Consider the following 25,716-nt stretch of genomic DNA (forward strand, 5'->3'; position numbering starts at 1 on the left):
AGAGACAATCTTTGAAGATTTACAAGGAGGGAAATTTCGGATCGCAAAAGTTAAACAATTCCGAAGATCTCGCAAAAACAATTTCTAGAAACTCCCAACCTGGCTGCTAGAATTAAAGGAGAATGCAAATGGACAGGCGATCTACAACATCAATAATATGTTAAGCATAGAAAAATGGAATTCCAAGAAAAGACCTACGCAGTGTTTTAAGTGCCAGGAGTGGGGGCACTCCCAGCACCTATGCACAAACCCAGAAAAATGCTGTAACTGTGGTGGACCGCACAGAAGCAATGTTTGCATGTTAAAAGAAGAAGAAAAACCCACCTGCATTTTCTGCAAAGAACCTCAAAGTTATCGTGGATGCACTGAATACCGACGCAAATTTGAGAAAAAACCAGTGCAGAAACTTAAAACCCCCATTCCAAAAGCAGAAGACTTTCCGCAATTAATTACAGCTGAAACAACTGTAGAAAAACCTGGTAGAAAACTCTACAGTGAAAAAGCACGGTCAAGAAAAGCCTCAATCCCAAATGAATTCAATGAAGCAGTTTCATGGCTACGAGATGAAAAAGTTAAAAAATTGTTAGGAACCATCATCGAACATATTGATCGTATCAAAAAGCAATGTGCCTCGTCCAAATTGCAGAAGATGAAAACTAGACGTGTCTCTCAAATATGTATGCAGAATATTACAAGACTTTATTTTATTTTCACAAAAATTTCACTTAATTCACAGCTCACTGTTTTCAAGCAGCATCTCACGAGGTTAGTTCTTGGAAGGGTGACCTCCCATGTAACTGGCTCCGATGAATAACCTTTCAAAATCTACAGAGAGGATTTTTGCCACTAGCGAAAGGACTTCTCCTCACTTCAATGCAGTAAACAGAATGCTTGACCTCGAGGCTTTGCCCTCTCGACCATCCTTCGTCTTCGGACGCGGTGCTCATGCACCCTTGATTTATTTTAAAATTCACGAGCGGCCAATGGCCTACTTGAGTTATTGGTGAAAACTCTTTCGTAGTTGGTACCATTAGTGAAATTGACGATTCAAGATTCATTAATATTTATTTATTTTAAATGTTAGTAGTATGATACTTGGTACTTACCTACCATCAGGACTAAATGAGGCAGAAATAACAGCTTCTGCATGGCCAGGTAAAGAACTTGTGCAACGAGTCACAGGTCGAACTCGAAATACAGACTGTTCAGCATACACAATTTCCAAAATATTTTCACCTTCAATAGTTTTTTTATCTACAGTAGTATGAAGAGAGTCTCTAATTTGTATATCATTTACAAAAAATAAAAATGGAACTGGTGTTTCCTGAAAAAATTTCAAGCTATATAATAAAGTTCCTTTTCAATTACACAAGTTCATATAAACACAGTAAATGTTATAAGAGATAATCCACAAAACATGACATCCAGGCAACTTTATATAAAATTAAAAAAAAAAAAAAAAAAGTCGATTGCTGGCCATCAAATGCAACACCAAGAAGAATCCAAAGAGCACGAAATTTGCACCATTGTTTTTTATACAGCAATGGAATATGTAAATGATTACGATTTAATGGACATGTATATTGTAGATGGCTGCAGCATTTCTTACAATCCGTAAATAAATGAAGGAAAGAGCGCTGTTTTCAATAATGTGACTATTTCATTGTGAGTTTTTTTGGGCGTGCAGCTTCAGTATGCCTCATAGAAAAACAAGGGCATCATTTAAATAAACATGTTTCTGAGTTTGACTAAGGTAGAAGCATTGCATACACAGATCGTGGATTATCCTTAAGGGAAACCGGTTATCGCAGACGTAGCTGAGCAAGTCATGTGAATATGGAATCGGTGAACGCAGGAGGGAACGACTGCAGACAGGAGCAATTGCAACTGCCTTATCACACCATTCCATGGAAAGACAAGCATACTGTGCACATAGCATTGATGGAGCGCACTGCCATATTTATATTACAGTGAATGCAATCTGTAACACAACAACCAGTGTCTGCTAGGCATCCATTGCTTCACTTACGTTTAAACCACAGGTATTTGTGTTCACTCTGGGGCACTGAATGGTGAAAATGGACATCCAAATGGCATGACATGTTTTTAGACGAATCACTCTCTTGCCTGCAGTACCATGATGGTCGTTAAAGTTTGGACAAAGGCTGCTTGTCTATTGCATTCTGCTGTGTCATAGTGGTCCTGCATCCAGTGTTACAATGTGGTGGGGGTATTACATTCCACTCCAGCAGCCTATCTGGCTAGTATGCATTATTGGTACATTTACCAGCCCTTTGAGGATTTGTAGCCTGTTCTCTTTCCTCAATTTCAGGGATTACCAGCAGCCATATTTCAACAGGATAAATGCATGACCACATACTGCATGCAATGCTCAAGCTTTCTTCTTAGCCACTATATCGCATTATTATTCTGGCCTACCCTTTCTCCATATCTGTCACACATCGAACAAGTCTGGTCAATGACTAGAGAATGCCTAGTCATACCTACAGGTACACCAAATAATTTTGGCTATGTGTGGGACTAGCATGGGCTGCCATTCCCCAAAAAATGTATTCAAAGCCTCTTTTATTCAATACCACTGCGTATAGCAGTGGCTATATGGAGGCAGCACTCAGTACTGATTTTTTTCGTCTTCCTCTTCTCAAAGAAGGCTGTACTCCAAATCAGTTAGCATTGTTATTATGTGTAATCTCTGAAGTAAATTTGGATTTGATATCTCTTGTCCTCCTTCAGGATGCATTTTGAATGGCTACCAGTATGCATTAATTTGCAAAATATCCTGACATCAAACATAATCATGGTCAGTATCTGCATGAAATTTTGGCAACTTTGTGGCCCACTCAAATTAATGCTTTCCAATAGTACCTTGAAGGATTTACAGGGCAGTTTTCTACTGTGGCCAGTATTTAAATCCCATAGTGCATTTCTGGAAATATATTTTTATGTCAGTTACTTTATTGCTATCCATATCTTTTCTATTGTGCTAAGCATTTTGATTTTTTAAGTCTTTAGAAAATCATTAGAAAGAGGGCTATATACCTTCCTCCTATTCAGAATCTTTTTTTACTTTGCTTAACTAGCTAATTTCCACATGTTACTATTTAAATTCTAGATCTTAAAGTTGAAAATAAAACATTTCTTACTGAATGTTCATAGAACATATCATGCTTACCTCAGTTCACAAAGACTTCAGTAGAGTTTGTATGACTCAATTCCAAGAGGTAATGCATAGAGCTTAATGTATGAAGTATGTTAAAAATTTAAAACATAAAACTACACAATTTATTTTAGTTATGATACAGCATTTTTTTTGTTTGTTTAACATATAAAGCATTAAAAATCTAATAAAATGTTAAAAAAAAATAAACTATCTTACTTTTTGAAGAAGAGAATTGCAAATCATTGTTAATTTGCCAACATCAGTATTAACTGGCAAATCAAGTGGAGCACCTGTTGCTTCACCAGCCTCATTTTTAAATTGTACCGAAATAACAGTACTTTCCTCCATTTTGTCAACTTCCTAAGAAAATTTTCCTACTTTAATACATTTCCACAATTATTCAAAATAAAAGAAACTTTTTATACATTTTCTACATACTGAAACAAATTTTTTTTCTTTCTTTTTTTTTTTTTTTGTATTTTTCCGTTATGCACCTAAAACTCTTTTTGGCATCTGTGAAAGAGAAACTAGATACGCAGGCCGAATGATGGTGCCATCAGGGCTATAGTTTTGTGTATGTGTCTGTATCTACAAACTATTCTAGTAATTAGAAATTGTTTATTAAAAAAACCTGCCAAAATGCACAGCAGGTGCATAACGGAAAAAGTAGCCTCCCTTTTTTTAAGAAGCATTGGGGGGGGGGGGAGAGGGAAATCACTACATAATAAAGTTTATGCTCAGAGGTCAATATTAATATACAGCAAATATGAGTCATTAATGATATTCGCTGTTAATAATTATATAAGGAGTTTTTATTTTATATTAATTATAAAATAAAAACTTCTTATAAAATTTCATACTAATGTCAAATTTTATATTTCTGAATAATCCATGATGATGCATCACCCCATCTTAAAATAAAGCATCTGGAGATGTGAAACATTAATTAATGCATTAATGATCACTAAGATAAATTTAATACTAGTGATCCCTTGGATAATTTTAATAACATATACTGTCAAAAGTCGTTAATTCGGACTCGTCGGGACTTTGGCGATTCCGGATTATCGATTTTTTTTGGATTATAGAATCATCAGTTTAAATCTGGTACGATGGCATGAAGAAATTACAAAATTAAAAATATAAAACCATAATTTATGAAATAAAGAACAATTATGATCTAAAGGGTATCAAAATTTACAAAAAGAAAAAGCTTAATATTTATTTGTTTACTTTATTAAACATTTCTTTCAATGTAAGTTGTTTCGTTTCATGTGATAATACTTTCTCTTTATTAAACAGACATAATTACTACAAAGTTCGTCACAGTTACAAAGTTCCGCTGTTCAAGTCCTATAATTGCTGCGTCGAGAATACCGACTAATTTGTCAATCGAAATTTTTAGTTTTCAACAACCTCTGTGTCACTTTCTTCACTATCGGAAGCGAATTATAATAACGAGGAACTTGATTTAAATCATATCAAAGACGGAGTACATCGAGATGAAATACTACATTTAGTAAGGAATTATAAGCCAAATAAAAACATCTGCCCTGAAGATAAGGACATACTTGCCAACCTATGACACTCAAAAATCAGGAGATTTTTCACAATGTTAAAAAGACTTTTTAAATGATAAAAATATAGTTTTTAATAATGAATTAACTTTAAATAGTTACTAAGTCTTAAATGCAAGCAAAACAAAAATACCTTAGACATAAAAAACATTTTTATTACTTTCATCGTTTAAAAAAAAAAAAAAAAAAGGCACTTTAATCAGTTTTCATACAAATGTTATGGACAGTGGCAGATTTTGCTCTCGTTAAGAAAGAAACTTCATAATTTTGTTCATAGCAATTGCCACGTAGGCCTGCTTTCGCTAATAAAAGTTTTTCTAATGTGTCATCACTAATATTAGATCTAAATTTAGTCCTCGTTTTCGCAACAACACTGAAAATCCTCTCACACTGCATTACTATGGGGAACTGTCAAGATGGCCAACATAATTCTAGAGAGTTCACTATATTTTAAAATTCCATCAGCACCTTTCAATTTTCCAATTATCCTCCACTGGGTGTCAATCCTAGCTGATTTTATAACTTCATCCAAGTTTTCTAATTGTAAACTGCAAAATTGCGACTGCAGTATATCAGTAGCAACATCAATATCATCATCTTTCATGACTAAACGAAGTAACACAGGAAATCTGTTCAAAAAGTACCTTATATAAAAAAAAGATGCATTTGCTAGAGCAGAAACATCAGCAACTTTAGCATGCAAAATCACTTCATCGTTGACTGGAAATTTATGTAGGTTGTAATCACATACTCGACAGAAGTAACTTCTAACATGAAGATAAAACTTATTTTTGTCTTCTTCTGAAAGTTCTTCCACTACTTTTGTAGTTGCAGCTCCTATTACCAAATCTTCATCTTCCTTCTGATTTTCTGTTTCACCATAAATCACATCATATATAGAATTACAAGACAAAACACAGACTGGTTTTACAAACTTTGATAAAATGTCTTTAAACAGATCATAAATCATTGATTGCAAAACATGAATTAATGGAATTCTGCTTTGTATAATTGTGTTCAGAACATCGAATGATGGCAAAATGAACTGTAAAAAAAAAAAAAGCAAAAAGCTTTGTTAAGGTCCGAAGAAATAAAAATAAATATTCGTTCTTCACAAGATAAACTTACAGTAATCGGAAAATGTTTCGTGTGTTGAGCAATTTTTTTTTTTTTTTTCTTTTTTATTATTTTGAGAGAAATTTGTATCAGCTTTACGCTTATATTTTGCAGTATTATTTTAAAAACTGCCAGTTGAATTGCTAAATGATGCAGAAATTACAAAAAATTAAAATTTTTCTCATTTCAGTATTATGCAGCTGTTGGAACTGTTTCAATTTTTCCTTTCTTTTAGAACTCCTTTCAAGATAATAATAAATATCAACAATGTGTCCATCCACATTTAATGGTAAAGAATCTGCCCCTTTTTCAGCTGCTAAATTTAACAGGTGCACCTCATAATCTGCAAATCTGAATTTGCCTTTCTTAAGATGCCTGCAACACCAGTCTTCAAGCCTACCATTACTGGTGCATTATCGGCACCAAGCGCTAAGCAATTATCCAGAGGGACTGCATTTTATTTTAAAGTTTTAATAATTAGCTGTGCTATATTAAAGCCTGTCGAATGTCCTTCTAAAGTGGGGTCAGAAAGTAAACTGCACTCAATTTCTGAAGACTCTGGATTAAAAAAATAAACAACAATTGGATACAGTTTTGAATTGGTATTATTGCTTCCATCCGTAGAGAGGCAGAACGAAGCTGTTTTAATGCAATCAATAACTGAAGATTTATTTTTCAAACCCATTTCTTTAACAACTGCACCTGTTTTGGTCCTTGCACTTGAGTATTTCTTAGCGATTTCACTATCGGGAAACATTTTTCTAAATAAAGCTGCAGCGTGATCCGATGCATTCAGTGTCAGGTTGTGCTCCAGTAAAAAGGCAGAGAACAGACATTCTGCATTAATCACTTTTTGGTCTTTTGTTTCCGAAGAAAAATTTAATTTTTCGTTTTTTCAAAACAACTCATGTTGTCCTTGTGTTTTTGTGTACGCACATGTTTGAGAACATCTGCCCTTCCACCAAGAGAAATCGAAAAATCGCAACGACAGATGGTACACATCGCAAATTTATTACATTTCCTTGAAGAAATAATGGAAGGAAAGTCAACTGTGTACAATTTTTGAAACGTGCACGAGTATTTCACCTTTCTCGCAGACATATCGAAAGACGATAATTTCTAAAACTATTTCCTAAAGGCACGTGTACTCACACAACTCAGGACAAGATAAACGAAATAGCGAAAGAACATCCAAAGAACGGCCAACGGCCTTGAGCTTGCTTTGTGCTCATTGGCTAATATATGCCAGATGACACGCAGTGGAGCTCGATGCCCATTGGACAACTGGAGAACGACGTTTCTGGATACGTATGCTGTCAATCACAAAGCAGAAATTCTCATCTGATTCGCAAGGTTTCATTTTAGATATAATCTAGAGAAAATTTAATTGCTTTCAGACGTCTAAAATCACTTTTTTTTTTTTTTTTTTTTTTTTTTTTGTTCATATAACGAAGTATTAAGCCAAGTTCCATAAAAATCGTGAGAAATATTGAGAATAAGAAAAAGTCGGGAGAAATATACTGTAAATCGGGTTGGCGGGAGAGCGGTCGAAAATCGGGAGTCTCCCGCCTAAATCGGGAGAGTTGGCAACTCTGTAAGGATAGTGCTGACAGATCAACTTCCAATTCATTTCAAGCCGCGTCGTTTCCCTCCCCCCGCAGAGCAGCGTGAAATTGATAAACATATTTCGGAATGATTAGATAATCAAAGGATATGCCTTTATCCATTTTTTGCAGCAATTCCACTTTCTGTTTAATGGACTTCGAAACATACTTTCGCTTTGTAGATCCTTTACATATTAGTAAATATATATCGGAAATTCTATTTGACATAATCGAAAGTTCAATCTTACTTTTATGAAATTGCTCTAACAGTCTGCAAAAAATAATAAGCCGGATCCAATTGAAAGATTAAGGAACAACGCAATCTGCAACATTAACTGAATTAGATAATTTTAGCTTAGCTTATACCGTCCGTTATACATTAAACATAAATGTATTATGCAAATGCGCACACACATATTCGCAGCTGTAAAGGTCTTACGCGCACGCGTAAACGCCTATGTGCATGCGTCAACGCGACGCATGCGCAGAAAGTTTGTAGCTTTGAGGTCCGGATTATGGGTGTCCGAATTAACGACTTTTGACTGTATTAGTTGTAGAATTCATTATTCTGTTTATATTGTACAGACAGAAATCTACAAATGCATGCATATTATGCAAACATTTTCAATTCAAGTAAAACTAGTATTTTGAAAAGCAAGTACAGACATTTGGTAAAAGTAATACTGATGCTACTCAAATTCAAAATGTTATTTACTTTGTTCTTTTGTTATAAATAATTCAAAAAGTCTCCTTTTCTGTTCATGGGTAAGTTAAGTACTACATATAACTCTTTCAACTAGTTAACATGTTTGCTGCCCAAGCTGATATAATAAACCTCTTCACACACACCAAAATCCTATCCACATTGCTATGCTTTTAAATTATTTTCTGTTGTTTTAATATTTAAATATAGATATAACAGAATACTTTTAATAAATAAATTTACACAAGTATACTCATAGTTAGTATTTGAAATAATATTTTTGCTCTCTGTGCCAACTACAAGAAAACACAGAACTAGATAAAAATACCTGTTCTGTGCATTCAAGTGAAATTGCCGCACATGTATTATGTTATTTTCCATTAGTCTTATACGAGTCACTGAATAACAAGTATGTTACATAATTTTAATTACAGTTAATTCTATCTAGTGACTAAACAGTGAAGGATTATTAAAGGCAAACTTTCCAGCTAAAGCGCAGATACCTAGATACACTCTGAATGCAAATCTGGAAAAGCTATCTCTAGGGATTAGTGGCTCCTGTTATTGCTAACTGATGAATTTACACACAGTAAACTTGAATCTAAAGAAATGCTTAAGGGAGCAAAAGCTTAAGGGATATATAGTGGCTCAGATTTGTTTTCAGACACTTGTATTTTTGAAATTTATTTATTGATCTTGTGCTAGATACTGAAATTTACACTTCTAAAATTTTTCTGATATATTATTTTTTCTCTATTGTAAGCCTTGTTTGTAGCAAAATAAATATCATCAAAATATTTCTAGTAATAACAGAATTTATTCAAAGAGTTTTAATCAGTAACTTATATAGCAATATGAACACTCAAAAGTTTTGATGGGACATTTGATTAAAGGCGATATTTCTTATCATAATTTGTTTTAAATGAAAATAATTACCTCCCCCCAAAAAAAGATAACAGCCAACCAAAAGAGTTCTTAAAGGTTAATAGTTGATATGGTTTATCAGTAGGGATGGCACAGTTGGAACAGTGAAACATTTTATGGGATATTAAACGAACAGACATTTAGACAAACTTGCAGCAGCATAAGTAAAGTTCATAGGCCCATATGTAAAAACATATTTCTGGACCCCACTCTCCAGGATTTAAAAAAAAAAAGTGGGGATCAATGGCTTTTCACTACTGATATTTTGGTTGGAGCTGATTTAATTATTAAGCAATATAAGTCAGCGATTGTAAAGTGCAGAGATGGGAAACTTAGAATGTAGAATGGAACTTTTCCTAAAAAAAAAAAAAAAAAAATTAGTCTTTCTTCTTTCTTTTCTCTCTATTTTCAGATCAATAAAGAGTGAAAAGGGGAGCCTGTTTTACATTTCAGCTGATTTAATGAGGCACACAGCATAACAGTTTTTGCTTCATAATTTATTTAGTTCACAAATATGAATATTTCTTTTCTTACTGGATTTATTTCATGAAACTACTTAAATATAAAATCAACCGTTGTGGTACAATTTGCTGCAACTGGAAAAATTATCCGAAATTGAATAAATGGAATCCCAATAGAGAAAGGAAAAATTAAAATAAAATTTTTATCAGGGATAACTGCAGCAGTGTAAAAGGCAAGAGAGAAGTTTTTATGTCCAGCAAATATGCACAGTCCCATTGCAGTCTATGATGAAACAGGAAAGCCTGAAATTGTATCAACTTACAACAAAAACATAGGATTCATTGACCATATTGGCCAGTAGTTACACATTCAGAAGAAAAACTTTAAAATACCCCTCCTGCCACCAAAAAATGTTTTCCACTTGCTCAGTTTAAGTTTTAAATCTGCAGTGATCTTGAGAGCAACTTGACGCTCACAGAGTTGGAGTTCTTGAACCTAGCACATGGGAGCTCTTTTGCGCTAGTGGTAGAGAATTCAACTCGCATTAAATCTACGGAGGATCGAATCTCAAGGTCATTACCATCTTCAAGGGCATGTGAAACTTATGCACTGCAACACTTTTTACTGGTGCTAATAGATGGTGACATGAGCATACAACTACATACCAGAAGGCACTGAAGTCTCTCGCATCACGTGATTGCTACAAACTCCTTCATTTTATACAAAATGAAAATTGCAGACAGTTCATTTACACATTTTAGAAAAAGTCTTATAAAATAAGCCATTGGTGATTTCAAAGCTTCAATCAGCTGGAGTCTCAGATTCCATTTCATTGACAGGGCACTGGTCCATTCAAAACAAAGCTCCACAAAGAAGTGCTGCTTGTCAGAGAATTAGAATAAGAAAGTGATCGATGTATTCTTGCAAAAAAAGATGTGACATAAGGCTCCGCGTTGATTGCTTCAAAAATTTCAAGAAAGCAAATGAGAATATTTAAAAATACTTATATAAAAATTAATGGTTATATCATTTTAAAACTAATTTTTGCATTCTGTAGCAAACTGCTCATTATCTCTTTCCTATCCTTAAAAAATAACAAATGGGTCCTAAACAGGACCCAAAATAATAAAAAGAAACCACATATATTTTTAAATAGTCATGGTGGAACATACATAACAGTAATTCATGAATATATATATATATATATACATACATATATATGAATATATATATAAATATATATTCATGAATTACTTCATGAATATACATATTCCAATATTTCCAGAAGAGTAATCCCATACACACTCAAATCATCAGAATCAAAAATATTTCCAACAAAGTCGAATAGTTACAGGAAGAAATCACTATCTTAGTCAATATTCTCTTAGAAAATAAAACACCTCCATTCAGAATTTCTATATCCTTAAAGAAAGCTGGTATTAACTACTTTTTTAAAATTTCCCATCTAAAGTGATATGACAATTATTACTTAAACCTTAATTGGAGGTAATAGTTGGATGATTACGATAAAAAATTTAACGTAAATATGTACAAAGATCTTGTATTTTTTCTTTTAGTTATTTTTACTATTTTTATATACATTTTTCTACTATTTTGTAAATTTAATAACTGCAAATCTAGCTGTTACTAAAAAAATCGGGTTTCTAGTTTCTAAGGCGTATTGTACCCCAATTGTGTGAAGACTTTCATCTTTTATAACATATACTTTTTTCCTCTTCTGCAACTTTGAGCCAGTTATGTTTTCGCACTCTAAGATTTTACAGAGAGCAGTTTCTTTCGGAAGTTTCTTACGGTGCCATTTAGGGTTCACCATCACTCCCTCATGATTGGTAATAATTTTTACAGACTGCACCCACCACTGTTTAGTTCAGTTCAGTGGACTGCTATGGGCAGCACTTAGTAGACTACTACTTTAATTGCCTGTCTTGGATATTGCCCTAAGGCATTGGTAATTAACCTTTTGAAGACGGGATCACCATTATAGTGGCCATAGAGTCCTATCTTTGAAAAGACGGGGTTGTCCACTTTAGTGGCCATGTCTTTTTCCCCCATTTTCCAAGCTGAAAAGTGGGGTGAAATGTCAAATTTGATGTCCCTAGGGTTTCAACCACTCATCTCTTTCAAAGGTCTTCCTTTTGTGACATAGAGGCACCCTTCTGAGAATCCATTAAACTACACACAAGAATCTTTGTTGCAAATAGGAGGTGATTTCTTAAAGGGGGGGGAAAGCATTCGGTTCAAGATTCCCCGTCCTTTGGTAGCTTTTACTGCTACCAAAGCCCCGGCCTCAAAAGGTTAATTATGATCAAGGCAATAAACCACTGCTGAACAGGCAAAGTTAGCACTGGTACTTAGGGTACAAATGATGGGAAATAAATTTTGAATTCCATCTGGGAAAGCCGTTCGAGCTGTGACAACATTGAAAACTAATAAATTCAGCTGTGATTGGCTGGAGCCTGTCATGTGGGTGGTCACCCACCCAAGTACAGACACCCCCCGAGAGATGCATCCTAAGATGCATGGTAAGAAAAGCATGAAATCTAATGATTAAAAGTAGAAATTAATGGCATAACTTATTAAACCCTGGCACTATGTAATATCGAGCGAAAGTACGAATGGACCGCATGAGATTAAATTATAGGAGTGAATCTATAATGCAGAAATTGTTCATCTGAGATGGTAAATAGCTTCTATTGGTCATAGGTGGTCACATGAAGGTCACCCTCCCGTGAACTGACCTTGACTGATGCATCTTGAGAAGCAAAGTTCACGTATCAGTGAAGTAAAATAACACAGTTTCAGCACACAAATTTCGCAAAGTCCTATGCTTTGTAAAAATTCAAAGTAATTAAAGCCTCGTTCACAAGAGCAGATCTGAGTGGTGGCGAAAGCTGGTTCTTCCAACGGGTCCCATTCACATGGTGAACAAGCATTAACTGCTTCTCAGAAAGGAGGTAGAATGCTCCTACCTCTCTGGAGCAAGGCAAATGGGGAGATTTCCCATGCTGCATTGCGCGATTAATTTGTAGACAACATGGCTGACATTGAATTGACTGCTCGGTGTACTGTCAGCGAAAAAAATTGCTTTAATTGAAATCCAGAAAAAATTGGATAGAACAGTACACAATACTGAAATTTATAGACAAATACAAAAAGAATTATCTGATGCTGGGTATTCTAGAAATATGATTCAGATAAAGTGCGATAAATTAAGACTGTCTGCAACCAGTGGAAATATTACTTTTCGATTTTATCATGAAATGGATAAAGTTTTAGGTTCCAGAGATGCCTTGAATCCTGGCTCGATAACAGAAACTGAGATTCTTGGATTGGAAGAGGTTGGGTATACCAATTCTAGTGACATTAACGTTGCATTTATGAATGAACACATAATTTTCCTTCTTTGAAGTGTGTCCTCTAAACCGTGCATATTAAGCCTTAGGTGCAAAAACAATTGCAGAAAAAGTGTAATTCTTTATTGAGCTATCCCGAAAACATTCTACAGCGATAATTAACAATGTTGAAAAAGATGTAAACAAACACTACAAAACCCACCAATCAGATTCAAGTTTGTGATATCTTTGCTTGCAGTGGCTTATGGGTTAAGGGATGGAAGACGATGTGCATCTGAACCGGCAATGAAGGCAAAACTGCTTGGTAACCCCGTTTCTCCCTGATACAAATGGTGGCTGTGCGAAAGAGTGTCTTCTGCATGTCAATGGGGCTTAAGTGAGTCTTTAACTCTGAACTGCAATGTACACAAGTAAATTTCATGGAGGCACTAAATTTCACGTAAACACGAAGTGATGAAGCACAATTTTAAGCACACACTAAATACAATACTGTTAACAATTTTGCAAAACACTACACAAAGTCACTATCTTTGCAAATGAGATACACCTAATGAGAAAATTAATAAGAAAAAAGCTACCACTGAGCTTTGCCAAATCGAAAGTCTATTGCTGTGGGAAAATACAAAGTCCCAAAAAGTAGGAATATAGTATAGACTATTTACAATTCACCACTTCACGTTGTGAAAACTATTTCTAGGCCTTTGGGCTGCATTTTCTAAGGTGGGATCGTAATTGATCAGTGCCTTAATGTGATCATAGCTAGAGTTTTCTATTTTTTGAAAAAAATTATGACTGATGGCAAGAATTTGATCAGGAATTGGTCGAATTTTAAGTTCTTTATGAATTTGCAGATTCCTCACAAACCAGGGCACATCAATGATGTCTCGTAGAATTTTGTTTTAAAGAATTTGCAGTTTTCTTCTGTAAGCCAAATGGGAATGGCATATAACAAAATTGGATGAATCAACGTGATATAGTCTTTTCTTGACTCTGATGTTTAATTTTGCCTTTCTGCTGATTATTAGAGGGAGGAGAGCTATTTTCACCACCGTAGCTTTTCTTAGGATGTATTCTGAATGCTCCTTAAAGAGAAGTTGAGAATCGAAGTTAATTCCGAGGTATTTTGTGCTTTTAACTACTGGAATTGGTTGATTATTTATCTTAATATTGACTTCAACTGGGGTGAATTTTCTGTATCTTCTAAAGAGTAAAATATGACCTTTTGCAGGATTAACATTAAGTTACCAGGAATTAAGATAGTGCATTATATGCTTGACGGCAATTTCTAGTTTGTCAAATGCAAGTTGAGGCTTGAGTGATCTTGTCAGAATGGCGGTATCATCCGTGTAATTAACAATTTTAATGTTTAGATGAACAGGCATATTGTTTGTCTAGATGTTACACAGGCTGGGACCGAGCATGCTATCCTGTGTGATATCGCTTCTGCTTAATTTTCTAATGGAATAGGTATTATTTACTTTAACTTGAAATGTACAGTTTTTAAGATAACTTTTAAGTAATTTGATGAAGTTTATTGGCAATCGAGGTGTAGCTTATAGAGTAAACCCTCATGCTACACCTTGTCGAATACCTTTCCTAAATCCAGAAAACAGCTAGCAATAGTGTTCTTCTTGGTGAAAGAATTTGCAATGTACTACTCTGTGATGTTAAGTAACTGATAAATGGTGCTGTGGCCAGCTCTAAAGCCAAATTTCTCACTTCTTATTGTGCTATTATCCTCTCAGTGCTTCGTGAGTCCTTTTTGAATTACTCTCTCAAAAACTTTTCCCATTCCTGGAAGCAAGCCAATTGGTCAATAAGAATTCAGTTCTTTTGGGTTTTTGCCCGGTTTAAGGAAAGTGATAATATTACTGATCATAACTTCCACTGCTGTGGAAAATAAGAGTCAAAGGCATGCATTAATAATGTTTGTATGGAGCATTATATAATTCCTCAGGAGCACTTTTAATATTTTATTCCAGATGCTGTCGAAGGCAGGGGCTTTTCTTGTTTTCAGATTTTTGACAATTTCATAACTTTCTGTAGGAGAAGTAGGATTTATATGATCAACACCAATGTGATCTGGAAGATGAATATTAAAGTTAAACACTTCTTCTTCAACATCATCGTTTTGAGTAATATTGTTGGTAAAAGTAATTTTTAAATGTGAAGCAAGGACCTCAGCAATATCCTTTTCTGAATATGCTATTCCATTTGGGGTGTTAATTGGACCTATATTAAAATCTTGGTTTATTCTAAGGGCTTTTGCTATTTTCAAAACTGTATCTTGGTTATAATCTATGGAATCAAGGAGATCCTCCCAAGTGTCAGATCTGTATTCTTCAAGGGCAGCTTTGACATCGCGTATTTTTCTGTTAAGTAAGTTTTTAATGGTCGGGTCTGCTGTCCTGCACCATTGCTTTGCAGTGCGATTTTTGTCTTTATTTTTTTTTTCAATTATGTGATTCAGAGTTTAGTTTTTTTATATTCTTCAAAAGTGGAGGAGTTATTCAATTGCTGAATTAATTCGCTGATTGATTTTTGTGATTTGCTCTTCAATGTGCGAAATATCGGTCAAAACCGGATGCACAGGAAGTTTATCTAAAATATGTTTGAACTTAGTCCAGTTTGTGATACTTCTGAGAGGAAGAATCTTCTCAAAACCATAGTAGGTGAAATTTAACTGGGAGATAGTCTGAGTTCAGTTGATTAGTAATGTTTAAATTAGGGATATGCTGAATATTTTTTTGTGATAACTATATCCAAGACATCAGTTGTAGCTGTGTGATGGTATCTCGTTGGGCTCATAAGGCTGAAGATTCGGAGATCGTTAAGCATGGCAAAATTATTAAGTATATTTCTGTTGGTGTTAGTACATATAGAGTTCTATACTGCATGGCCCACCAGAGGCCGAGTGGTAAAGATGCTGAACACTGGTAGTTCGGTCCGAGGTTTGGATCCTGTGAACGGGCTGGCTGCATGGGCATTTTCATGGTTTTCCCCATGTGTAACATGTATACAAGCCAGTTTCCCTTAGAAAGTCCTTTACGAAGGCATCCCTCCCTTTAGGTAGATAGCCCTCGTGGGCTTTGCCATAATTAAAAAATCCAATCCAATCCATCCATACTGCATGTTTTGAGTTAAGGTCTCCAGCTGTAACAACGGGAAGCGTGATATTGCTAAAGTTGATTAAATCATTTGGGTTGAGCATATTCTTCAGGAGATTATACGCTGCGAGGAAAACAACAGGATCATCAGTACCTGAATGTACAATAATTGCAGTGTGTTCAATATGGGTACTGCCTGTGAGATTAAAACTTGTAGAGTGAATATGTTTCTTAACTAGAATAAGCATCCCAACGATTCTGTTTTGGGAATGATCTGTGAGATAAGTCCTGAATCCTTGAATTTTGAATTTATCACTCGCCTCTTAAGTGAGCCTCATTTGCAAGGAAAACATCAATATCATGACGGTTAAAGCATTTTAAAATTTCGGAATTTTTTTGCTGTATGCTATTGGCATTGAAAAAATAGCTATATAAACACTGTTGGTGGCAGTAATGTGAAAACTAACAACATTATTATAGTCTCTAGAATTCATAATTAATGCTGCTTAAGAGTTTAAATGCTTCATAGCCAATTTGGAGTTTATCCAGAAGTAACTTGGCTTTTACAGATCTTTGAAAAAGAGATTTTCCTTGAGTAATTAAATTTTTAATCCATAATCCATAAAATGAATCCGAGGGCTGAGTTATACTGCAGTTATACTGCCATTACACATAGCATTATGTTGTGAGCAAAGATTAATCCATGCTAAATATTTAAACTTGGGCGTGCCATTCGCAATAATATTAATTGCATCTCTATTCCTGACAAAGTCAAATTTCATTATCAATACCTGTAACTTAATGAGGTCCCTAGCAAGTCCATGTCCAACACGAATAACATTCAAAAGAGCAACATACAAGTTGGTTCGGATGCAGGATGCAGAGAGACAACCAGCTCGAAGCAAATCCAGAATTCAAATGAGATCGTTTAATGAATCATGACCCACCACTGACACCCCTGCACACAAAGTATAACAGAGTAAGACATTTTGAACACAAGTTAAAATACTTAGTTCTGCTATTGGACACTTTGAACCTTATCACATATATTTTCCAAGGACTACAAAATTTCGGCTTCTCAAGAGCAATTTAAATTCTACTTTCTTCAGCAAGAACACAGTTTGGTCATCTTTAGAATTCATTTAGATTACACTTTAGAAGTTCATATTAAAATTTAAGTGAGTTTGCGTTTTTCAATTTTTCAATTATTGTTTCAAATAGGTTTTCAGGTTTTAGCTGTTTAAGGCTCAGCTTTGACTCTTTTTATTTATAGACATCTTTTATGTACAGATGTTTTCTTGGTATTAAAAGTTTAGTTTAGCATAATCGGAGACCTCCCAATTTTTTAGTTTTGTTTAAATGACTATTAGTTTTGCTCTTTATTTATACTTGATTTTGAAGTTTGGATTAGCATAAATTGATTTTAGACCTTTTTTTTTTTTTTTTTTTTTTTTTTTTTTTTAAATTTCAATGTAGATAACACAAGGTTTTATGGTTTTTTAATTGTGATTTTGCTGCAATGTTAAGTTTAATTCTTTTTTCCAAGTGTTTTAAAAATGTGTAGGGAAAATTCTGGTACATTTGAGATTTGAGTTTTATATGAATTTTAATGTTTTTAATAAAAATTTGATGAAATCTTGTTACGGTTTTTGATCTCAAATGGACCAGGAGAACAAAACATATTAATCCACTTTTATGAAGCTTTAATTAATTTTCTCCTGGTGAGTTCTGAATTGGAGTTTCAATGAAAGGAGACTAATTTTTATTTGTATAATTCTGTATATTTTCCCTTTTGCATTTTTATTTTTTGAGTTTGTTCTACTATGAATTCTTTAATTGGATTTGGTTTTGATATTATGTTAAACCTCTTATAAATGGTTGCAAGTACAGTCAAAAGTTGTTAATCCAGACCTCAAAGCTACAAACTTTCTATGCATAGGCGTTTACGCATGCGCATTTAATGTATAACAGACTGTATAAGCTAAGCTAAAATTACCTGATTATCTATTTCAGTTTATGTTGCAGATTGCATTGTTCTATAATCTTCAAATTGGATCCGGCTTATTATTTTTTGCAGACTGTTAGAGCAATTTTATAAAAGTAAGCTTGAACTTTCGATTATGTCAAATAGAATTTCTGATTCTGGAGCTGCCAAAGGATCTATCTACAAAGCGAAAGGATGCTTTGATGTCCCTTAAGCAAAAAATGGATAAAGGCATGAAGAAAGTGACAGAGAGGTGATTTGTTTCTCTAACCATTCCGAAATCTGTTTATCAATTTCATGCTGCTCTGCGGGTGGGGGGGGGCATCGCAGCACGCAATGAACTGGAAGTTGATCTGTCAGCACTATCCTTATCTTCAGGGCAGATGTTTTTATTTTATTTGGCTTATATTACATTTCATCTGGATGTAATCCGTCTTTGATATGATTTAAATCAAATTCCTAGTCATTATAAATATCAAGAATACACATCAAATAGTTTTCTGGTTGCAATTTTCTAATTTAGACTATGTGTAATGTATGCTTTACGCATGCGCACGTTGAAAGAAATGTTTAATAAAGTAAACAAATAAATATTAAGTTTTTTTTTTTTTTTTTTCAAATTTTGATACCCTTTAGATCATAATTGATCTTTATTTCATAAATTATGGTTTCATACTTTTAATTTCATAATTTCTGCATGCCATCTTACCAGATTTAAATTGATGATCTATAATCCGGAATCGCTGAAGTCCCGAGGAGTCCGGATTAAAGACTTTTGACTGTATTATATTATAGAAGAATTGCCTTGCTTTCATTCCACTTTAATAATAAAGTTAGATACTTTAAATTTATTCTACTCCAATCCTGCATCTATAGCGCAGGACGAGTTTAAATTTTTTAAAAATTCTAATTTTTAGCCAATTTTTATATTTCTTTTCATGAATATATATATATATCTACACACAAGCAAACACATATATATAAATGCATATGTGTGCATACCCATCTGTGTGTATATACAGAGGCTGTTCGCACATTTTTTAGATGGTTTTGTTTTGCTGGGGGGAAAAGTGTGCTTGGAAATTTTTTTTAAACTTTATCTTTGAAAATACAAATTATAGCATGCTACTTAACAGTTTTATTTTCATGCAAAATCACACTTTTAAAGAAGCAATGGATCGAAGGATATATTTGTGCTCTTTCCAAAGAAAATTATCCATATCTATTCATTAAAAATGCTGTGAAAGCAACAGTTTTTGATATCTAAAGCTGCAATAGGTACTCTAAAGTTTGGCTTTCTGGCTTCAAATGGAAAAATCTGTTCCAAATACATATCCAAGGAAAAAATGGAATGTTTTGAATAAATAAAAAAAAAAAAAAAATCTGCCAAGTCATTGCAAAATCATTAAAATGCTCAATGTCAACTATAAACAAAGTGATTAATGCTGATTTGAATCTTAAAAGGGCAAAAAAAACATAATGTGCATCATCTTTCTCCACGACACATCACCAAACGCAGAAAGTGATGCAAATTCTTTATGAGAAACATTTACTTGAAGAAAAATGGAAATATTCGATATAATAGTTAAATCTTATATATATATATATATAATATATATATAAATAAGATTATTTATATATATATTATATATATATTATAATTTGAATGACTGCAATAAATAGAGATCCATTTATTATTATCAAAAAGAATAAAAAAAATCTTAGAACATTGTTCAAAGAATATAAAGTTTTTTTTAAAGGAATTTATGATTGCTGTTTGTTTTTGATAAAACAACAAATAAAAATTAAAGGGAGTGCAGAAAACTGTTAAGGTCAGTTCCACATATTTGCAGGAACATATCTGATATTTGATTTTCAAATACGAAATTATTCCTCTTTATCCACAGTGCTATCAATCAATAGAACTGCATGAAGGCAAAGCAAGATGCTGAACGTCAAAATCCAATGTTAATTTACTGAAAAAAAGTGAAACAAGAAACATGTCAAGGCCATAGCCTTCAGTTATATCCCTACTAAATCTCCTGGTGTATCACTCACAGATTTTTTTTTTTTTTTTTTGTTTTTCCTCTTGGACATTTTAAAAAGTAGATTGTCCAAATGTCCAATTCTCCTTGGACAACAGGAATGGGGTAAAATACCTCTTTTGATGCTACAAAAGGCTTACTGTGTTGGCAATTATGATGTAGAAGGACAGTGAAGAATAAAGGTTATCAAATAAACACAAAGAATTTAGGTAAAGTATTTCTGTAAATGTAATAAAAATCCTCAAAAAAATGTGCGAAGCATATTTATTACTATTTATGGAGTTGCATGCTTCCCCCCTTTATGTATATATTTGCACTTACTGCTTATACATATTATATAGCTACTTAGGATTACAGTGGCTCAAATAGAGTAATTTCCACATACTCATATGTACAGGAACCAGCAATATTTCTTACATTCTCATTACCAGTTCTGTCCATCTTTATTTCCATAGCTGTTTATTCTAAAGTGACTTTTGCACATGGAAGTTTAGTATGATATGATTGTTGTTCAAACAAGTCACAGGAACAAAAATAGAAATTTTGCATCAGGAAATGAGAAGTAGCTTTACAATTTTAGCCTGTAACCTTGAAATAAAAAATAAACCAAAACTAGTCACACAATTTGAAAGCTTTTAGCTTTATTTTCTATAAGAAATGAATTTCTTCACTGCATTTCTTCCTGGAGCTCATCTTTAACCATTCAATTCCATAACAAATGCAATTTGAAATTTTCCCTCAATGGGGAAAAACGTCTAGAAGTCCAGCCACTAATCCCTGCATCTCCCATGATTTTGTGAAATAAATGTACCAATCTGAGAATCCATTAAACAACACACAAAGATCTTTGTTGGAAATAGGAGTTTATTTCTTAAAGAAGGGAAAGCATTAGATTCAAGAAACACCATCCTTTTAAGGCTCTTACGGCTGCCAAAGCTCTGGGCTCAAAAGGTTAAACAAAATGTTAAGATTCCAAAATAGTTAAGCTTTCCAATTTGGATTTAGCATGAAATTCTCAAATAGAGTAGTTAGAACAGAGAAATTATTTGATTGCTTGGAGATACTTTTAATTTAGGGATTGGGCACGGACTGAATTTTATCAAAAATTTTTGAGAAACTTGAACCTTTCGGAAAAGTTTTGTGATCATAATTTATAGACATGAAATAAAATGTCTCCATTTCATTTATGGAATTTGCATTTCTTTATGAGACTATATGCCATTATAATTTTTTTAAAAATTACCAAATTTTGATTTTAAATTAACATTAACCATGCAGGGAGTAATTATTAATTGTAATTCTCTAAATATTCATGATTACTACTCAAACTAAAGGAACTATTGCTGATTTCTTCTAAAGCTCTTAAAAATACTGCATAAACACTTTTTCCTCTTCCCCTCCCAATGACGGCCTCCACCTATATATAGATGTCAGCCTTTACTAAGGCAGGAAGTTGTGATTTCTTTATTATGAAAGCACTTTAATGTAAGCCACCATTGCCTCTCGTTAAAGGACACAAATTACATACATGCTATCTCAGGGATTCAAAACTGGGCCCTTCGGTACGGCAGTCAGAGTTACTCACCACTTTCTGGTCTGGGCAGTAAACATTGCACAATCACGAATTGTTTGATTTAAAAAAAAAAATAAATCTTCTCAGGTCTATTCATTTTTTTTTAAGAAATATTTACAATGTTATTATTCCAGTTGATATTTGTTACAATAACTATTCCATAAAACCCATAGTTAATGATACTAACTGTTCCAGCACAAAAGGCCCTCGAAGCCACATTAAAGAAGTTTTTGCTAGAATGATCAGACATTATAATGTTCTTTTTCTGTTGGATGTGAAAAGCCATTATAATGAGCATCATTGGCATTAAAATTATAGAAAATATATTTTCCTCAATTGTTAATTATCTTATCGCACTGAATAAGATTTCATTATCATTAAAAAATTATGTTTGTTATTAGGCAAAGAACTTAGGTAACTTTGTTAAAATTAAAATATTTAAATAAGTATTGGAATTAATATGAATCACAAAATTTTCTTCATTAGCTTGCGGTCCCTGAAAGTCACTGTCTCCAAGCCTTTATGATGTGCCAGACGACATGGTCTGACATCACAGATGCAATAATTCATTCTATTTGACAATGCAAGAAGACATAATTTCACGACTAGTGTTAAGAGATTTTAGCGTTCTGCACTGTGTCTGTCGACATAGTCTCTCCATTTCAGGAGGGCTGATGAACCAATGATCTTGTTCTCCTTCTGATATTGCTCCAGATCTAATGAATTAAAGCATATAAAATACAACAGAAAAAGTAAGGAGGCATGGCTAATCGAGTCTGCCAATTGTTTCCATTGGAACAACACACCAGAATGCTCTTGAACTCTTGACTAGAGAGACCCTTGTTAGCAGGTTCCTCGTATCACGAGGACTATACTTCACTAATAACTGTTCTATGCTATCCCTGAAATATATATATATATATGAAGAGCTTCTTGTAATTGCAATAAATATGTTTTGTGTTTAAAAATGCAGTAAGTATTATGTAACTTCACAAAAAATGTACTAATCATTATATGGAGTCAAAAGCGCTACCTGCCGCTGGTACTCACAAGCTAATCTAGTAACTGGAAAAAAACAACATAAGACTACCTTATCAATTATTCTAGTAATTAGGAAGAAAAAAAGTAAGAACTATGAAAAAGAGAAAAAAATGGAATAAAACAGAATTTGCAATGCTTTGTTTATTTTTTAAATGCTATTCAGTATTAGACTGCATGAGAACAAAAACCATACTTTAAAAGCATTAACTGATACAGCCAACGATGTCTCAAGCTTTATCTTAACCCTAAACAAACTCCTTTGTGCGCATGGGAAAATATCTGCCATGTGGCAATAATGAAAACACATTTTTCAGATATCTTTACCATTTAATGAATTACAGAGGGTCCTAATGCCCCACTCCTTCGTGTTAGCAGCCTTTGTCACAGGCTTGTCTCCAGAAGCTCGGAAACTGCTTTCACAATAAGTCTGATAGTCAGATTATCACCAGTGTAGAATCACTAATGGCTTTCATGATTAATGACTAGAAAGGCTTTGGATGGCAAGGAATTAACAATATACAACTTGTTTTGTATTAAAATTTGCTGTCAATTGACAATTGTGCTGCTTTGTTTTTAGGTAGTTCCTGATATTACTCATCTGAAACTACAAAAATTAAGTATTTGAGTCGGATAGACATACTATCGTGTGATGAAACCGGAATGAAGAACGGAATCCAAAAACTGCCGACAGTTAAGCAAAAAGGTGAAAACATAATGGTATGGGGATATTCTGTTCTGCTGTCCCCCAGGATAGAAAATTTAGTTTTTTTAGAAAATAATGCAGATCAGTAAAACATATAAATACTCATAATAAAAACATGAAAACATTTGCAAGAAAACTTAATATTCAAAATAAATTCAAGTTTTATCAGGATAATGATCCTAAATATTCAGCCCTAAATGTTTGTTTGTGATATACAACGGTCCTGAAATTATCAGAGCTCCAAATTCTCCATACTTAAATCTTATGAAACATGTACGAAATAACTTAAAAAGAATAGGGAAATTTTGAAAGCTCTAAAAGCAATTGTTACCTAGGTATTGCAGCGAGTTTCGAGAAATTGACGACCTGACAATTTCTGACACCAAAGCTTAATTGCAATTAACAATTTGATAACTTGCTCAACTAACATTTTTACTCTAAAGGAGATTTTATTTGTCATCAGCTTACAACATAATGCCGTATAAATTAAAAAAATTCTAAACTTCAACTTTTAGAATCCAAACATTTTCTGTGGTGCCAATCTGTTAAAGCTCACATAAAAATTAAATTATCGATGCAGAAAAATTAAAATACTAGACGGTTTACCACTGCTTGGCGCGTTGCTTGGAATGTAAGGAACCAATGTGTCTTCAGTGCTTCTCAAAAAATGTGTTTTGACTGCATATCATCTTATGACTCATCCTTGTAAACAAAGATATACTAATTTATTATTTATTAATAATTAAATTTTTTGTTGTAGAATTATGGTTAAATTGACAGTAATACTTAATAAAGTCACATATTTTCATGCATGTTTGATAAAATCTTTGTTCCTTAAATTGAAAAATATAGGGGCAAGTGCAGAATCACCCACTGCTTGGCGCGTTTTTAAGAATTGCACATACTCGGTATCCATGTATACATTGACTTATTTTCACTTAAAAAATCCCAGAATTGCAAAAGAATGGCATTGCGCAAACTCTTGACTTTATCCATATACACATCGACCAATTCTCACTTAAAAAGTCAAAGAAAATTGACAAAAATCTAATTCTTCTTACTCTTGTAAAAAGTGCCAAACAAACGCTAAACTGTCATTTTTTATATGAAAATAACTGTGTAAAATTAAATTATTATGTCCAAAATAATAATTAAATGTTTAAATGAATTAGAATTCCATAAATATTCATAAACTATCTAGACCATTCCTTAAGAAGACATAAATGTATGTATTTTTACGCGTTTCCTTAAAGCTGTCTCTGAGACCATTCGCAGTGGTAATACCAAAAAAATTGTCAGTTAAAGGTTAATTTACTATTCATAATCATTTACCACCCACTAAATGAATAACTTTTCAAACTTACTGAGGAATAGTACAACTTAATTAATTTAAGAAAGAAGTTCTAAGAGTATAGCTTCAGAGCTTAAATTGCGGCATTTCTTAGTTTTTGGGATAAATCATAATTCTATATGGAGCGCAACGGAGTTAATAATTATTATTTTTTTAATTATTACATACGAAGGCTCTGGCACTTCTGCTATGTAACTGAACAACAATTTCAGTAGAAATCTGATCTCGAAAACTTTATTTTTAGCAATGAAATTAGGTAAAATCCTAGTATACCGTGCAGCCTTGGCGTGATTTTGGAAATTATCGCCAACACCAAAAATGATCCAAAGAACGTCTATATACTATGTGTGTACATACATAATATATACTATATATAACTATATATATTCTTTGAATGACCTGTTTACTACTCATCGTACATGTCCCGTTTTTACTGCTCATCATAAAATCGCCAAAAGTAGCCAAATCTCGTGTGCACCGGATATTCAACCTGAAAGCATATTCAAAATCGCTTATTAAATTTTAATTAACCTCTGTACATTTTATGTAATTTCAATCATTTTAAAGTGTATTAATTAATTAATTGAACAATATTTATGAATTATTTAACAATAAAAATATTGATCATCAATATTTAATTAATAATTATTATTTAATCTGGTAACATTTAACTATTTAATTTTTTTAATTATTATTGATTTTAATGGCCATTTTATTTATTTATTCACTCTTGTTCCGCTTTCTTGGCGGTCTTGCATAGGGCTCCGGCGCTTCTAGCTTTAGAAATTAAGATCTGTATAGCTTTTATTACTTACTTATGCACTTAACAAATCACGCACTAATATTTCTCACAGATCATAGAGTTAACACGTGGGAATCGCAGTTTCGTTGCTCGATTGTTGTTAAACAAAGTAACAAATTTTCTCACACAGCTTGCGTAATATTTATTGTTACAGAGAAATCAAAAGGCT

General features: G+C 33.3%; 1 protein-coding gene across 3 annotated transcripts in view; it reads right to left on the bottom strand.

The window, feature by feature from the left end:
- Positions 1-25,234, bottom strand: part of Nle (notchless protein homolog 1) — a 63,568-nt gene extending 38,334 nt beyond the window's left edge. The window contains exons 1-3 of one of the 3 annotated variants that reach the window (XM_085825801.1): positions 25,145-25,222; positions 3,398-3,541; positions 1,107-1,324 (exon numbers count right to left, since the gene is read on the bottom strand). In XM_085825801.1, the coding sequence (XP_085681927.1) occupies positions 1,107-1,324; positions 3,398-3,541; positions 25,145-25,189 (407 nt within the window). In that variant the 5' untranslated portion in view covers positions 25,190-25,222. Of the gene's footprint in view, positions 1-1,106; positions 1,325-3,397; positions 3,542-25,144 lie in introns of all 3 variants that reach the window. The other 2 variants (XM_085825802.1, XM_085825803.1) reach the window with 2 other exon arrangements.
- Positions 25,235-25,716: the final 482 nt, after the last annotated feature.

Source organism: Stegodyphus dumicola, chromosome 10, assembly GCF_044657685.1.
Source record: "Stegodyphus dumicola isolate Sdum_Otavi_A_Nest chromosome 10, ASM4465768v1".
NCBI lineage: Eukaryota > Metazoa > Arthropoda > Arachnida > Araneae > Eresidae > Stegodyphus > Stegodyphus dumicola.